The sequence below is a fragment of the Megalopta genalis genome, unplaced genomic scaffold (genome assembly GCF_051020955.1).
Source record: "Megalopta genalis isolate 19385.01 unplaced genomic scaffold, iyMegGena1_principal scaffold0020, whole genome shotgun sequence".
In the NCBI taxonomy this organism is placed as follows: domain Eukaryota; kingdom Metazoa; phylum Arthropoda; class Insecta; order Hymenoptera; family Halictidae; genus Megalopta; species Megalopta genalis.
The window spans coordinates 1,230,145-1,248,940 of record NW_027476090.1 but is presented as its reverse complement, the minus strand read 5'-3'; the positions used below and the strand labels follow the sequence as shown (position 1 = coordinate 1,248,940).

At 35.6% G+C, this 18,796-nt stretch overlaps 2 protein-coding genes across 2 annotated transcripts in view; both read left to right on the top strand.

Annotated features, from left to right (window-relative positions):
• Positions 1–3,232, top strand: part of LOC117224748 (uncharacterized) — a 17,130-nt gene extending 13,898 nt beyond the window's left edge. The window contains exons 12-13 of the mRNA XM_076527446.1: positions 2,196–2,351; positions 3,091–3,232. Coding sequence (XP_076383561.1) covers positions 2,196–2,351; positions 3,091–3,153 — 219 coding nt within the window. The 3' untranslated portion in view covers positions 3,154–3,232. The remainder of the gene's footprint in view (positions 1–2,195; positions 2,352–3,090) is intronic.
• Positions 3,165–18,796, top strand: Or115 (odorant receptor 115). Its single transcript, XM_076527445.1, is given in 12 exon segments — positions 3,165–4,217; positions 7,418–7,895; positions 9,080–9,179; positions 9,267–9,389; positions 9,778–9,933; positions 10,036–10,105; positions 11,462–11,725; positions 13,919–14,369; positions 15,874–15,973; positions 16,055–16,177; positions 16,453–16,608; positions 18,287–18,796. Coding segments are annotated over 12 exon segments (2,349 nt in total). The 5' UTR covers positions 3,165–3,946; the 3' UTR covers positions 18,344–18,796.

Sequence of the window (18,796 nt, the reverse complement as noted above, 5' to 3'; positions counted from 1 at the left end):
CATAAAATACAAAAATAATTAGTACATTTTGAAACATAAGTATAAGTAATTTATATGAAAATACATCAGTTCAATTTAATTTTCGTCATCGATAGGAGTGATCAAGTCCTCGGAAATCGTGTTTTGTTTCAAATTTTTTAAATAACTGTGGTATATTGGGGGTATATAAGTAAGCAAGTCCATCATGTCTTTGTATTTTGCTGAAGAAACAGGACGAGATCCAGCGTATAACGGATCCATTTCTATTTGTGAATAACGCCTAGGTCTTCCTCTTTTTGGTGACAAATCCAAAGTTAGAAATTCATCTTTTTCATCTAAAGTTAGTTTATAAAACATTTTATAGCCATCTGCCGGCGGGTCTGGAGGTAGCCGCCACATCACTATAATATAATTTACAAAACTGCACTATTCTTTCGCACTTATACAAATAAGTCCAGTGATCACAAGTTTCTTAAAAATACTGAAAATAATTCAAAACAATACTTCACACACACTTATCACACGTTCCTATTTCTTTTACACTAAGCCCCGCAATTAATTTCCTGAGTACAGCGATTCACGCCACTTTCAAAATAAACATGTTTGTTATACCGTTAATTAGCAAAACTTCTCTCGAACAAATCTCAATAGTTCTCAACTTATTGATTGCAAATTTTTTTAAAATGGAAAGATACCGTTCAATTGTAATTAGTGTTACCATTAACTCGATTTTTTTGAAAAAGTGACTTATACCACTTTCAAAATAAACGGCTCATTTATATATACTCGTGCCTAGCATACGTTCATGCTTACGTTCATACTAATCGCACTAGAAATGTTCACTTTTTCGTATGTTTTGATAATATTTGGGCGGATCTGGCGCATTGAACGTGATTTCGAGAGTCATTCCTCTCCGTCTCTCATCCACAGTTTTTGAGTAAACTTCAAAAAAAGTATATTGCTGATTAATTCTAATAATCGCTATCTGTTCCTTCTCTAATTACTTTGATCTCCTTAATTATACATATACTGCGTTATTTCGATTGTTTTGACCGAAAACCACAAAATAGTCGAATTGATACAAAAATTTATCCACCGTTATACCTGAGTCAGAAAATCAAATTGTAAGCAAAAAAAATATGTTCAACGGTATTTAATTATTTGCAACGAATTTGAATCATGTTCTGATGCGTTAGAAATTAAAAAAGAAAAGAAAAACAGATTTTGTAAAAGGGATTTTTAGGATTTCAAATGATTTTTGAAATTTGCAGATTTCAATGATCTTGAAATATATTATCTTTTGACCCCTCCAACCGCGGGCAGCGTGGAATTCGCTTCCTAAATATATTGTAAAATTAAGTAAAAAAAAGCTAAATTTAAAAAGATTAAAAATTTGTTTATTCCTCTTTTTATATCATTTTTTTAATCTAATTCTTAAAACGCATCTCTGTGACAAATAAAACCAGCCCGCTATTTCATACCGAAAAATCAAAAATTCGTCCGCGGTTGGTGGATATAATTTAAGATTTAACCTTTTAGGCACGACGCGCCACTATAGCGGCTTTCGCGGATGTCATCTCTCTGGACGACGCGCCACTATAGTGGCTTGCTCTAGTAGCTCACTCGCTCATCGTTTGAAGCAAATAATCGTCTTCATATGCATTGTTTCACACTTCTTTTGTCTTCATATCAATTTACAACAGTCTACAGGGTGTCCCAAGAATGTCTCGCAATCCGGAAATGGCGGGTTCCTCGGATCATTTGAAGCAACTTCTTCCTTTACAAAAATGTTCTCCGAGGCACCGTTAACGAGTTATTAACGAAAAACAGTGACCAATAAGAATCGAGTACGGCTGACGCGAGGCGGCCCAGCCAATCAGCGCGCGAAGCCCAGTTCCGCTCATTGGCTCGATCGCCTCGCGCCAGCCGAGCTCGCCTCTCATTGGTCACTGTTTTTCGTTAATAACTCGTTAACAACTCGTTAACGGTGCCACGGAGAAAATTTTTGTAAAGGAAAAAGTTGCTTCAAATGGCCCGAGGAACCCGCCACTTTCGGATTGCGAGACATTTTTGGGACACCCTGTATATACAGACAGAATATACAGTATCAGACTCTGCCGTCCAGAAAAATAGTCTTGCGCAGAATTCAGCCGTACCTAAAAGGTTAAAAAAAAGGACTCGTAGAATAGATGATGAGTTGGTGAAATATGTTTCAGAGTAGCAACATGGCTATCGCTGCCTACGACACCAACTGGTACAACGTAGCACCGCCAGAAGCCAAATGCCTTATATTCATCATGCTAAGATCTATGCGACCACTTTGTCTGACTGCAGGCAAATTCGGTATCTTTTCCATGGAAATGTTTAGCACCGTAAGTCTCACCCAATCACAATAATTGAGTAATAAGTCTGTTCGCATTTCTTATAAATACAGGGTGTCCCGAAATTATTGTACAAGCGGGAAATTAGGGGTTCCTGAAGTGATTTGAAGTAACTTTTTCCTTTACAAAAATTTTCTCCAAGGCGTCGTTCACGAGTTATTAACGAAAAACATGGACCAATCGTAGAGCGACCGCAGCCAATGCCTCGTCGCGTCGGCCGTCTAACGCAGCGACAGTGGTCGCGAGGGCGGGGCACCAGCCTCGCGCGATCGCTCATTGGTCACTGTTTTTCGTTAATAACTCGTAAACGAAGCCGCGGATCGCATTTTCGCAAAGGAAAAAGTTACTCAAAATGACCTAAGGAATCCCTCATTTCTCGCTTGTACAATAATTTTAGGACAATTTGTATAAACATCGTCGGTGAAATTCGGTGTCGATGAAAACATTCTCGCTGAAATAATTGTTCGTGATTTCAAGGTAAAATGAAAACGAATATTCCAGTAATATTTAAACATTTTGAACTCGAACAAAGGCTACTTACTGATGCCGAAGAAGCGAGCATCCCTAGGCGATCCTTAATTTGATACGTCCAGCTGTTATTTTATCGCTCAAAGGGAGCAATGTAGTTTCAAACGTCACTATTGCGAACGAACTTATTAGTCAACCCGATATTTCGCGATGAACTACGAAGGAACAGATGCTTGAGAAATCACCGATCCCATCGTTTCAGATCCTAAGAACAGCGATGGGCTATCTGTCGGTACTCGTCACAGTGTCGAGCTTCGACGACTGATCGCATCCGTTGAACGCGATCCCAGAGTCCCGTAGTTTGAATCACTACGATGCTATTTACAAAAGTTCACTAACCCTCGCACGCATTTACAATGTTAGCTATCGGCTCGGGTCTCTCTCTCTCTCTCTCTCTCTCTCTCTCTCTCTCTCTCTCTCTGCGCGATGACAAACGAGAGTTCCCCTGGCAAAAACTGACCACCGAACTTTTAGTTCCACGCGCATGTATCTCTCCGTCCTTCGGGCCGTGCGGAAAGAGTTTTCGAATAACAGGGTAGACCTCCTGGCGAACTTTCAGATTGTGGCGATTAGAACTTCCTATCGGGGAAACGTTTTCGTGCGAGAGGCACGCGAATGCGTAATGAAGGTCATCCCTGGTAACGGGTTACGCGCAATCCGGCAGTTCAGTTCACGAAGTATCCTTGGACAGTAACAAACCGCGGATAGATAGTAGAAATCGTTCGAACACGTTTTAAACTTAAAAAAAAGGAGGATCCTCTTCGTTGCGTTCGAATTTAATAAAACGTTCACCGAGAGCTGCCTTCTATGAGACGAATTTTTCAAATAAAGCATAGCTAATTTCCTATCGTGGGATACTACAGTGTCGTTGTCGTTTTATAGTCTTAGCAGGATGGCTTCCCGAGCGTTGACGGATTGTTCATTGTTGTATTAATGGAATAATCTTGATTATCGTTTCGAGCATTGAGAACAGTAAAATCGATTTAATATACTACGAGCGACGTTTATTCCTCGAGACGATCGCGGCCGAGTTTGACGAGCAATCGAAACGTGGAAATATGGATTTCGCGATGGGATGGAATCAGTTCAACTTGACTCTGCTCGGCGTGTGGCCAGAACCAAGGGTGACCTCGGATCGTTCCCGTCGATTCACGTCTTTCGTGTTCTGGTCGACGTGTTTCGTGACGTTCACGTTCATCTGCGCGCCGCAGACGGCGAATCTGATCTTGAAATCGACCAGTTTGGACGAAGTGATCGAGAATCTGTCGATTAATGTGCCGATCGCTTTTGCTTTGGCCAAGCAGATCGTTCTACACTGCCACAAAAAGGGTAAGGGTGGCAAAGGGTGGGCACTATTCAAATAAAATATAATTCAAATAATTGTTTACGTAAAATTTTTATTTCATTTGTTATTCGGTCTATCACTGTGTTTGAGATAATTAATTGAAATAATCAATATATTCGACAAATATTGGGTTGGCAACTAAGTAATTGCCGATTTCAGTTATAGATGTCTCTCACTCCCATTTTTATGATATCCGTAAATGTTATATTATAAAATTATTATTATTATTATTATTATGATATTTTTTATTATCCGTGAATGTTAGCAACTGGACAAATTGAATGCAGCGGTCAAGGAAAAGCGACCAGAATTGGTCAATCGTAAAGGTGCCATTTTCCAGCAGGACAATGCTAAGCCGCACACGTCTTTGTCCACTCGGCAAACATTGATGGATATTGGTTGGGAATTGATGTTACACCCACCATATAGCCCTGATCTCGCGCCATCGGATTACAACTTATTTCGATCCCTCGACAACTCCCTTTGTGGTAAAACTTTTAATGACGATGACGCTGTAAAATCTCACTTAATTCAGTTTTTGGCCGAAAAGAATCAGACTTTCTACGAGCGTGGAATTTTCAAGTTGTCAGAGAGATGGCAAAAGGTCATCGAACAAAATGGAAAATACATTACAGATTAAACTTCATTCCAAGTAAAAAAAATTTTTTATTTCATTGAACAAATCGGCAATTACTTAGTTGCCAACCCAATAGTTGCCGATCGTTAACAACTGTAAAAACGAGTCACGAGGCTCGATTAATTGTTCCAAAATTGTCCATTTTTCTTCACAAGCTGAGAGACAATTCGAGAGAATTCGCTGTACATTGTCACGTGTCGCCTAAATGGAAAAATAACAAATTAGCTCCGTGTTTTAACGCGTTAACGGAACTCTTACGACAGAATACTCGTGTATTCCAGGATGCATTTTTTATGAAAATCGAAAAATTTTTTATTTCATTGCACAAATCGGCAGTTACTTAGTTGCCAACCCAATAGATCGCTTTCGAATAATTTATCTTGCAAATAATTTTGTTATTTGATGTGGCAGTGCAACATACCAAACAACAATTTCTTGTAATAATTATGTTCATTATTGTCGGTTTTGACATTGTTATATTTATTACATTATTATCATTATATAGTTATTATGGTTATTATTTGGTATATTAATATATAATATATAGTATATATTAATATCTTAATATATTAATGATTATACTATAATATATATAATATATTATATATTATATTATATCATATTATATTATATTATATCATATCATATCATATTATATTATATTATATTATATTATATTATATTATATTATATTATATTATATTATATTATATTATATTATATTATATTATATTATATTATATTATATTATATTATATTATATTATATTATATTAATATATTATATTATATTATATGTTAGATTTACTGTAAACATTGTTTGCCACGTGAAAGAAGTACATGTTAACGTATATATCACTCGTTATTTTGCATTACCGTTTGTAACGACGAGATTATTTGCAAATATTGTTATCTTATATGAGGTAAGTATTTGTCGTTTTCACTTGTTATCATTATTTCAAATAAAAAGTGCCCATCTGTGCTACAGAGATATTCGCTATTCGATGCTCTCTCATTTGATTAGGCTTCGTCAGTGGTCGCTGACACGTAGTATACATATGATATCGTTATCTTCGGTTCTGCCGTAATGCATTTTATACGCGTTTTTAATACCTGAGCAAAATATAATAATACCTGAGCATTTAGGAAAGGTGTTAAACGACAGACGCAATAAAATATACGACCGTCAAAGTGTTTAGAGTCCTCTAAATGGGCAATTGGAGTAGGACAATCGCCTACTTTCTACTTATTTTCTCGCAAAGTGATCATCGCTTACAATTCATTTTTATTCTTATACGTTCGTTGAGATGAAAATACACAGCGCATTTTCATTCTTGAAATCGTTGATCTCGTAAACGATTACATAGTTAAAAAAACAATAAGCTTGATCAAAGTCGTAACTGAAGATTTCGAACAGAATTTATAAAATGTGCACGTTAACAATTCTTTAGAAGAAAAATAAAATGTTTCACTCATCGATATTTAGCAATCGCAGTGAATACGGACATGCAATAAATATAGTTATGAATCTCGAAGGCGGCCAGAAAAGAAATTACAGGACAAGTTAATACATTGTAACAAAATTAATACATTGTGACAAAACTACAACGCGTTCTTGATATATTATAGTTTATATTAGCTATGTAGCTTATATTAGCTATAATAATAGATAATAATAATAGCTCACAATATTAGCTAATATTAGTTATAATAATAGCTAATAATATTAGCTATAATAATAAATAATAATAATAGCTTATAATATTAGATAATATTAGTTGTAATAATAGCTAATAATATTAGCTATAATAATAGATAATAATAATAGCTTATAATATTAGATAATATTAGTTATAATAATAGCTAATAATAATAGCTAATAATATTCGCTATAATAATAGATAATAATAATAGCTTATAATATTAGCTAATATTAGTTATAATAATAGTTAATAATATTAGCTATAATAATAGATAATAATAATAGCTTATAATATTAGCTAATATTAGTTATAATAATAGCTAATAATATTAGCTATAATAATAGATAATAATAATAGCTAATAATATTAGCTATAATAATAGCTAAATATATAAAGGGTGTCCCGAAAATGTCTCGCAATCCGGAAATGGGAGATTCCTGAGGTTATTTGAAGCAACTTTTTCCTTTGCGAAAATTTTCTCCGAGGCTTCGTTTACGAGTTATTAACGAAGAACACTGACCAATAAGAGGCGAGTGCACGGAGCCCAATTCGGCTCATTAGCTCGGCCGTCTCGCGCCAAATGATCTCGCCTCTGATTGGTCACTGTTTTTCGCCAATAACTCGTAAACGAAGCCGCGGGTTGCATTTTCGCTAAGGAAAAAGTTGCTTCGAATGACCTCAGGAATCCCCTACTTTCGGATAGCGAGATATTTTTGTGACACCCTGTATACAAAGCTAATATTAGCCTGCAATTTGTTCATTTTCCTATTATCAGAATGGAGAAAATTTCCATGATTACTATATTGCGTTTCTGTTACCATCTGGTCAAGTTGCTATTCTTCTAGCGCTGACGTTCTTGGTCAGTCAGATATTGCACGACTGGTCGCAGACACTTCCGGATTCGGATCGCCATACGATGCTGAAGAATGCCAGATTGAGTCGAATGATATCCATCGTTTGTTCCACTCTGACCTATATAATGCTTTTCGCGTTCGTGTCGCTGCAAATCTGGAACAATGCGCAGAGCGCTTCCGAGACCGATTTAGGAGGCCTCCTGCACCCAGCCAGCTTTCCCTATGACACTAAGAAGAGTCCTAATTTCGAGATCACCTGGCTAGGACAGTTCATGGGCACCGTGTTGACGGCGATCTGCTATTCCTGCTTCGACACGTTCCTGGCCGTCCTCGTGTTGCATTTGTGCGGGCAACTGTCTGTTCTAAGAAACGCTCTCGAAAATCTCGCCGACATCAGCAGCAAAAACAGCTCCGTGAAGTTCAACGAAAGACTCGGCTACATCGTGTACAGGCACAACGAGCTGTCGAGGTTCGTATCGTTCGGTGACGCTCGACCATCGAACCTGCAAGAAATATTTGCCATGGTTTGCCATTTTCTTTTTTTTATACAGCATGTCTGGTTTATATGTAAATGGTAAAATTTATTATTATTTATTAAATGGTAAAACGCAATTATCTTACATTGCTTCGTAAAAATAAGGAACACATGCCCGTTAAGATATTTTTCTGATTACGTAAGAAAAAGAATGTTTAAGTTAGACAGGCAGTAATTTTTGGTATTTTATCGTGTTATTTAAAAAAAAACGGAGATATTTCGGGCGAAAAGAAAGAATTTCCCGTGAATGAATCTTTACAATTTTAGTAATTAGATATTAAACAATTTTGAATATTAAAAATGCAGAGAGGGAATAAATTATAGCAACCTTCAATTATCGTATTATTATAGCTGTTAAAAAATGGATTGCGAACATGTACCTTAAATGACGTTGTGTAGAAAATTGATGATAATTTGACGTGATATTTAATAAAAATAATAATATTTTATTATTATTATGTTCTTTTTATTATATTATTACTTATTATAATATATATATATATATATATATATATTATAATATAATATTTTAGTATCATATTATTATATTATTGTATATTATTATGTTATTATTATTGATTATTATATTATTACTTATTATTATTATATATATAATATAATATAATATGTTAGTATCATATTATTATATTATTATAGTATTATATTATCATATTAAAAATAATTATATTAAATATTTTGCTACTTGTATAAAAAGGATTGTATTATATTACAAGTAGCAAAATATTGAATATTATATTTTAATATAATAATATAATACTATAATAATATAATAATCAATAATAATGATAATAACATAATAATATATAATAATATAATAATATGATACTAATATATTATATTATATTATATATATATTATAATAATAAGTAAAAATTGATTGAAATAATAAAAATAAGAAAATAAATAAGAAAAATGGATTGTTTATTCCAGATTCCGGAATCCTCGTTATCTATTAACACTTTTAACAATGTTAATAGAAAACGAGGTTTCCGGAATCTGGAATAAACAAACCATTTTTCAAAGTGTCACTGTACATTACGCAATAATAGAGATTGTTTCGAAATATTTTCACGCGATTTTGAGACTTTTCATTGCAGGTACGCCGTGATTGTGGAAGACTGCTTCAATCTGACATTGCTTGTGCAAACTCTGATCTGCACCGCGATGTTCTGTCTGACTGGATATCGTATGATAACCGTATGTTTCAGGAAAATTATATCAACTCGTCGTTTGATTGATCGACAAATGTTTGTTGCATGATCTTTACTGTTTTGTTTTTTGTAGTCTGTAGATCAGGAAGAAGAAGACGTGCCCATTGTAGGGATGGTATTTTTTATCATACACGTGATTTATACGATGCTGCATTTGTTTATATATTGCTATGTGGGAGAAGCGCTCGTTGGCGAAGTAACTAAAACTCTTTAACTATTCTATAGCTAATTATTACCTATTTATTAATTTATTAAATTAAATTGGTGCAGAAAGAATGACCACATTCTGTCGCCTTGGGTTTTACAAATACCTTTTTCTCGCGGATCGTACTGGATTATATCGCTTTGTTGTTTATCTATGTGAAAAATCATTTGTAAAAACATTTGTAAAACACAAAGTAATAGAATTCGTCCAGTTCGTAAAGTTAAACGCTTTAAATGTTTCTTCAAAGTTACGCAATTTTATACAAAAACAAACGACAAATTTTGTTAAATGCGTACCGTCTTTTTTGTTATTAGAAAAACGAATTTTAGTTGTTTTTTTTTTAATAATTAATGAACAATAACAGCACTACAAATTCTAGAGTACCGGAGTTGCTCAGTCTGCATACAACTGCATATGGTATAATTTGCCGTCGAAACAAGCAGTATCGTTGATTATGTTAATACGCCGATCGAGGATATCGTTTCAAATAACCGCCGGCAAGTTTAGTCCCTTCTGTCTGGAATTTTTCAACGCAGTGAGTTCAAACGAGGCAGGACCGCTAAATATCGATAAGTAATCGTTTACTTCTTATTGTGTAATTGGTAATTATAATAAAGAATTATAAAATTTCTTTTAGGTATTGAGAACTTCCGTCGGATATCTGTCCGTGTTATTGGCCATGAAAGAATAATCAAATAATAAAATACGTAATGAAAGATAATAGTAAAACTCGTAAATACGTTTATCTGCATGATTTATATCCATTTCAAAAATAAAACTGTAATGAGCATGGTATATATATATCCCAAAGTAATTCAATTAATACTAAAAGAAATGATCGAGTAATTAACATAGATACTCACTGAGGTGAAGATGAAGATAATGAAATCGAATAAATTTTCACAATTGTTCAATAATAATATGGTATATACATAAAATATTTATATATATATATATTATTATATTATATTATATTATATATATTATTATATATTATATTATATTATATATATTATTATATATTATATTATATTATATATATTATTATATATTATATTATTATATATATTACATTATTAATATATATGTTATATTATATTATATTATATATATTATTACATTGTTCACAGCAGTCATTCAGCTTTAAAGAATGTTAAGAACAAGTGAACAGAGTGACATATATAATATTAATATAATATTAATTTATGTTTTCATTTGTATATTCATTATATTATTGAATTGTTACATAACTCCTGTCGCTTATCTACAACTTTATCATGGAAATACATCTTCCTTGAATGTTTAGAAGTCCACTAAAAGTTTATTTTATTTTAAATCGAGAGCTTTGCAGCATCTAATTTAGCCTTGAAACATGAACGACTGAATGCCAAGTCATAATTGTATTTGTACAAAAAGGTACACAAAATAAAATGAAAAAATTTTACTGCGGTAATTCTCGGTTTTTGTCAATTGTTTCATAATAATTTCAGTTTGCATAATAATACGCAGTCTGCTCGCGTATCGTACAATGCAATTATACAATTTATCGGTTATTTATTATTAATTTAATTAATATATTAATTTATTATTACAATACATCAACAAAATTATTTGCACTATACCTAGAACCAGATGAAATAATTTCGCAGTGCTTTTATCGATGCCTTCGTTCAATTTGCAATGCCAACTTGATTATACGTAAAGAGATCTCTTTTACGTGTCACTTTTTCTCGTAATTTTGAAGAACGCCGTACCATTGCATATTTGAAACGACGCGTTCTATTTATGAGAAACCCTCGGATCACGATGTACTTCGTATTCCCTTGTTCGTACTGATCTAGAGATGGGCGATCATCGTGCCGCGAAGAAGAACGCGTTCGAAAAAGAGCATGCGCGAGAGGAGTAACAGAGGAGGTGGCAGCTTTTCAATAAAAGAACAGCTATCATTTGGTCGAAAAACTTTCCAGCGATGGTCTCGAGATCGGTCGAAAAGGGTCCGTAAACTTTCTTTCCACACGGCTCGATAGTTCTCCTTTACCTTTTCTATTCTCAAACGCCCGTAGACTTGAGATACGTGTACGGATGGAACTATTACACGATGAAATACATGGGCATCTGGCCGGAGGAAAGGCATTGGTACCTGCCATCGAGCTACGTGATCCTGATCCCGGTTCTAACGACGCTATGCTTCTGCTGCATCCCCCAGACCGCCAACATCCCCGTTGTTTACAGCGACATGTACATGCTGGTGGAGAATTTGTCGATGGCGAACATCTCGATCACGATCTCGATGCTGAAGACGACCATCTTCTGGGCTAACGGGAAACGTAAGTACACAAGCAGACATTTATTTCGCTGTTCGGAGCTCGGAGAACGACGAATTTAGCAATACAGCAGTCAATTTACGTTATATAAAAGGCGGTTTCTTCGACGATGTAGAGTAAAAAGTATTTCAACAACTTCGGAAACAATTTCGAAGGTTTATTCGACGATGTTAAAATTAACAACGGACATCGTTTTGCATTTTAACGCTCTGTTCGTGCGACTACTTTTGCATGTAGGGCCGATAATTGCCGATTTTAGTTATAGAATACAGTGTCTATATCTAGCATATTTCTTGCTTTTCAAATAGAAGTACTCTTTTGTTAATAGAGTAAATGCTCAACCAAATGCCCAAATGCCCTCCTTTTTTCCCTTATTATTAAGTCGTTGCATAATTAGTAGATTAATGGAGCAATTAATAGAGCCTTGCAAAGACATTTATTCAATGTATCAAGCACAATGACCGATAATAAACAAAACAATGAACGAAAGTTCTGCATTAATTATTGGGTTGGCAACTAAGTAATTGCCGATTTCAGTTATAGACGTCTCTCACTCCCATTTTTATGATATCTGTAAATGTTATATTATAAAATTATTATTATCATTATTATTATGTTATTTTTTATTATCCGTGAATGTTAGCAACTGGACAAATTGAACGCAGCGGTCAAGGAAAAGCGACCAGAATTGGTCAATCGTAAAGGTGTCATTTTCCAGCAGGACAATGCTAGGCCGCACGCGTCTTTGTCCACTCGGCAAAAATTGATGGATATTGGTTGGGAATTGATGTTACACCCACCATATAGCCCTGATCTCGCGCCATCGGATTACCACTTATTTCGATCCCTGGACAACTCCCTTCGTGGTAAAACTTTTAATGACGACGACGCTGTAAAATCTCACTTAACTCAGTTTTTGGCCGAAAAGGATCAGACTTTCTACGAGCGTGGAATTTTCAAGTTGTCAGAGAGATGGCAAAAGGTCATTGAACAATATGGAAAATACATTACAGATTAAACTTCGTTCCAAGTAAAAATAAATTTTTTATTTCATTGAACAAATCGGCAATTACTTAGTTGCCAACCCAATATTTTTCGAAGAAAGATTATAGTTTTAGGTGTTAAGCTTTTTTTTATTAAGTTTTGACTATTTTTAGATCTCCAGCATTTCACGAGCAGTCAAGAAAATGACCATTTTTAATCATTCGGACGATAATGTCTTAAGAGAGAAAAAATTCTCACAATACCCTGCAATAATTATATAATATTTTATTTGAACAGATTCTACACTGATAAAATGAATTCATATATTATATTATAAGATTAAAAGAGAGATCTATTTTCTCTTCCAAAATTAAAAGCAAAATATATTGTACATTATATACTATATATACAATATATAATATATGCAAAACATATTTACATTACATATTTTAAAACAAAACTATACTTGCTTCGCGAAATGCATCGGAGCTGCATAAGAACTCGTCACTGAATTAAATGTGATTAATATTCCAACAAGTTGAGTGCCGAAAATCAACCCCAAACAGTTCCCAGAAAATCCAAGTAATTCGTTCAATGAAACCGAAACAAGAAAGTTAAAACTTATCATGGAGTATAGCAATTTAACCCTTCAGCATCCTAAATATCCTAGCCAAGTTCGGTTCGTACGAATACATGAGCCGTTTATTTCGAAAAAAAGAAAAAAAAAGTGGCCTAAGTCCATTTATACTTATATTGAGATATTTAAGGGTTTGCGTTTCAATGCAATTAAAAATATACGAACGGGATACTAATGAGTCATACTGCTTAAATGTATCTAAATGAGTTTTTGAATTCATAATTTAAGTATTTATTTAAAATTTATAGTTCCCATTAAAATTATATATAAATATTATTAAGTGAATTATACGCGTTTTCTTACCAAGAATGGACTTGGGCCACTTTCAGAATAAACGGCTCATATTACAATAAAAATGAATTTTTCGAACCGGTCGGAACTTCGTGTCAGCCATAAGCGATGAAAAAAGTTGCACTAAACAAAATTAAACAGTAACAGTCAACGTATAAAACGCTGAAACGTTCGACTGCAAAACGACGGGCCCAGATAGAACACCGTCAACCTTTTCGCGATCCGCTGTGCTTAGTTGTACCGATCACGTGGTCGATCCACCGATTGATTTCCTCATTTGCAAGCAATAAAGTCTCTGCTGAAGTGCATGGCCAGCGACTGGAACCGGCGGTTGAGTTCCAGCGACCGCAAGATCATGACGGACATCGCGAAGATCACGAGGAAGACGATCCTGACGAGCACCGTGGCGGTCAACATTATGGTGATCGCGTATGTCGTTCGGTATACGTTCATCGCGATGTACACGGATCGCAAGCTGTTCTTCCATGCCTACTTTCCGTACGACGTAAAGGCCAGCCCGAACATTCAGCTGACCGTCGCCGCCCAATTGATAGGCGGCATTTATGCTGCTGGCTGCTACACGGCGGTCGACACCTTCATCGCCATGCTGATCCTACACGTGTGCGGACAGCTGACTATACTGAAGCATGACATCATGAACCTCCGAGAGGACGGGGACGAAAAGCTGCGGGTCGTCCTGGGGAGGATCATTGAGAGGCATGAGTATATTAACGCGTCAGTATTAAGAAATCTACGGCTTCATTCTTATTGTCATACTTATGAGTCCAGAAAGAAGTGGATTAGGTTATCCATTTCTTTAACCTTTTAGGTACGGCTGAATTCTGCGCGAGACTATTTCTCTGGACGGCAGAGTCTGATATGTACTGTACAGAGTCTGATACTGTATATTCTGTCTGTATATACAGGGTGTCCCGCAAATGTCTCGCAATCCGAAAGTGGCGGGTTCCTCGGGCCATTTGAAGCAACTTTTTCCTTTACAAAAATTTTCTCCGAGGCACCGTTAACGAGTTATTAACGAAAAACTGTGACCAATGAGAGGCGAGCTCGGCTGGCACGAGGCGATCGAGCCAATGAGCGGAACTGGGCTTCGCGCGCTGGTTGGCTGGGCCGCTTCGCGTCAGCCGTACTCGCTTCTTATTGGTCACTGTTTTTCGTTAATAACTAGTTAACGGTGCCTCGGAGAACATTTTTGTAAAGGAAGAAGTTGCTTCAAATGATCCGAGGAACCCGCTATTTCCGGATTGCGAGACATTTTTGGGACACCCTGTAGACTGTTGTAAATCGATGTGAAGACAAAAGAAGTGTGAAACAATGCATATGAAGACGTTCTGAAAGATGATATCCGCGGTAGCCACTATAGCGGCACGTCGTGCCTAAAAGGTTAAAGAAACGCTAAAAACATTCGGTCGATTTCGTTCGACGCGACGGTGTTTTAACTGATATCTTTGAAAAATAAGAATAAAAAGAATTGCATACTTCAACATAAATAGCTTGGTAGGCTAGAACAGGGCTCGAAATTAACCGGCACGCAGCGTCCGGACCGCGAGGGCTACGCCTCCTGGTTCCCGTCGCGCGTCTCGCTCCCTGTGGGAGCCACTTTCGACTCGCAGTGTGTAGGTGAGTAGTATATATGTGTGCGATCACCGGGGAGCGAGACGCGCGACGCGCGACGAAATCAGGAGGCGTAGCCCTCGCGATCCGGACGCTGCGTGCCGGTTAATTCCGAGCCCTGTTCTAGCCTACCAAGCTATTTATGTTGAAGTATATGCGATTCTTTTTATATCCAGGGTTTAAAGTCGTATAATTATGTGAAATATCGGTTAGGTTATAAAGAAAACGATAAATTGTTGAAATATTATAGCGAACGCAGATTACAAGGTTATTTTCTTCCTTATTTACTATTATTTCTGATATACTTTTATTATTATTTATTGTTTTACTTAATTAACACTTTTATTTAATTTTTATCATTATTATTTATTCTACTCTATTATACTTTTATTATTATTTATTATCGTAGTTATTTCTTCCATTTATCTATTCTATTTTCTTCCTTCATTAGTGGATATTCCGAAATAATGAGAAATAATTACAGGATTAAACTGAAAACTTTTAGCAAAATATTCAGTAGAATTTGTTCACTTTTTTTCCAATAGAGATTATCGCGACCATATGTTGTGTTAGATTGAAAAAACGGAAATGGATTTTGTGGGTGAAGGTTCGCGGGAACAATAGAAAACTGTTTCAACGCGATGCTGCTGCTTCAGATGCTCGGCTGCACGCTGCAGCTCTGTTTTCAGTGTTTCCAAGTTATTATGGTACGAACAATGGTACCTATTTATGAAACGAATGTGGAATACGACGTATGGAATAACAGTGAAGAAATATTTGAATTGCAGACATTCAGCGACGAAGACAAGAATCTTATGTCCGTTCAAATCTCTTTTCTGTCGATCTATGTAGTTTACATCATGGCACAGTTATACTTGTATTGTTACGTAGGCGACAGACTCACAATTGAGGTACGTATGTTTCAACAAATAAACAATACTTCTTGATCAGCCTGCAACATATTCTCGAATACCAGAAAATAGTTGAAAATGTATAACCTTAGAAAATTGTAGAAGCGTCTGAGAGTCGAGTAAAAATTTTTATGCGATATAAACGTATCGACGACTAATTGATTTAATTGTTCATTCGACTTTGTACGAGTAAACGAACAGCATCGATGCGAAGCATTTTTTGTTAGAGATGCTGCACGATTCAAGTTCATTAAGATATTGTCACTTTTCTACAGGGAAGGGAGATAGCCAACGCAGCGTACAACTGCGCATGGTACAATCTGTCGGCTAATAATGCCAGGCTATTGATAATTATCATGTGTCGTGATTTATTACCACTGCGGATCACAGCGGGCAGGTTTTGTTCCTTCACTTTGCAGCTTTACTCCGAAGTAAGTAACCGTGCTCTAAAATTTAGTAATAATTATTATATTATATATTTGTTTATATTATAATTGTTATATACAGGGTGTTCCACAATTATTTTACTAGCCGAAAATGAGAGGCAACTTAGGTCATTTGAAGTAACTTTTTCCTTTGCGCAAATGCGATCTGCGGCTTTGTTTACGAGTTATTAACGGAACACACTGACCAATGAGAGGTGACGGCGCGCAGTTCGAGAGCCCGCAGCACGAGGCTTTGACAGATGGTCGGGACGGACTCGAGCCGCGTTCGAAGTATTGAACAAGTCACGAAGCGAGAACTTTCCGGATTTTTTTTACTACGTAACAGTGATATTTTTAATAAAAACGCTGTCCACCTTTACTCTAGTACGTCTGAAGAATATTTACTAATTTTTCGGATCCGAAATATTATGACGGCCGTTTTAATTTTCTAGTGTGCATGACACTTTGTGTGTAACCTTGACATATCAAGGTTACGTCAAGGTCAACATATGAAATTTTTAAGCAAGGTGTACAGTGAAGATTAACAAAGTACGTAAATGATATTTTAATTTAAATAATTCCGTGTCCGAACACAGTTCGACGAATGATTCGCAAAGCTAATTTAATAAATAATAATCGTGTTAACGGACGTAAGGGATATGTTTGTTTAGAGAAATATGAAGAATATTATCAATAACCTTGACATAACCTTGATATGTCAAGGTTATGCCAAGGACATATCAAGGCTATATCAAGGTTATGTCAAGGACATACCAAGGAAGTTACTACAAATGACCTCATCTACCCCACATTTTTGGCTGTTAAAATAATTGTGGAACACCCTGTATACAGAATTATGGTATGGTAGAATTATGCTTACCCCAAAATTATGGCACGTCCGGGAAATGAGAGGTTCCTGAGGTCATTCGAAGCAACTTTTCCCTTAGCGAAAATTGCAATCCGCAGCTTCGTTTACGAATTATTCACGAAAAACATTGACCAATGAGAGGCGAGCTCGCCTAGCGCTAGGCAGTCGAGCCAATCATCGGAACTGCGCTTCCCCCACTCGTTGGCTCGGCCTCTCGTGCTAGCTGAGGTGATGATCTCAGGAACCCCTCATTTCCTGGAAGCACCATAATTTTTGTACACCCTGTATATATACAGTTGCGGACAAAATTGAGTGGACAGACAGTGGAAATGGTTATAAATAAAAAATTTTAGTTGAACTAGTATTATTACTATACACACAAGTTGGCGACCGAGCCAATGAGCGGAACTGGGCTCGCTGGTTGGCTGGGCCGCCTCGCGTCGGCCGTACTCGATTCTTATTGGTCACTGTTTCTCGTTAATAACTCGTTAACGGCGCCTCGTAGAAAATTTTTGTAGAGGAAAAAGTTGCTTCGAATGATCCGAGGAACCCGCCACTTTGGATTGCGAGACATTTGTGGGACACTCTGTATAATATAACAAATATAGAAATATGTATACAGTTTCACTTGAAGAATATAAATCAGTCTTTTACTTACCATAATATTTGCCTCTTTGAATCAAGTTCACAATGCTTTTCTGTAACTCTGCATTCTTTCGAAGATCCACTTGTTATGTCAGTTGTACATATTTTTTTCTACGGTTAAAGGATTTCAAACGTCTTGTCTCGATCGGGAAAATTGCTTTTATGTTTCAGATCTTAAAAAGGTCGATGGGTTACATTTCTGTATTGTACACAATGCAGAACAAATAGAAGAAATCATTTTAAAAATGCCGTTCCGTTTTGCTATGTTTCTGTTCTCCACAGTCCAAAGGAAATTCGGAACACTAAGAATCAATTGCGTTAGACACACGTTCATATAGAATTGTATTTAACGTAAAATAAAGTACACACCGCGACAAAACTATAAGACAATCCTGAATTTCTAGTGTTTCTTAAAACCAATGTGCCTTTCTCGCACAGTTGTTGATTTTGGACGATCACCGGGGTTCCTTTTAACGTATCTTTCTTTATTTTTTAAACAGTTATGAATTGTACAATGACTTCTCCTTAATTGTATAGGCAATTTTTCGCACTGAATAGTTTTCCTTCTTTAAATTGTTAATGGAGATCAATATAATTAACAATTATATATATAGAGATATATATATAGAGATCAATATACATATATATATATATATATATATATATATATATATATATATG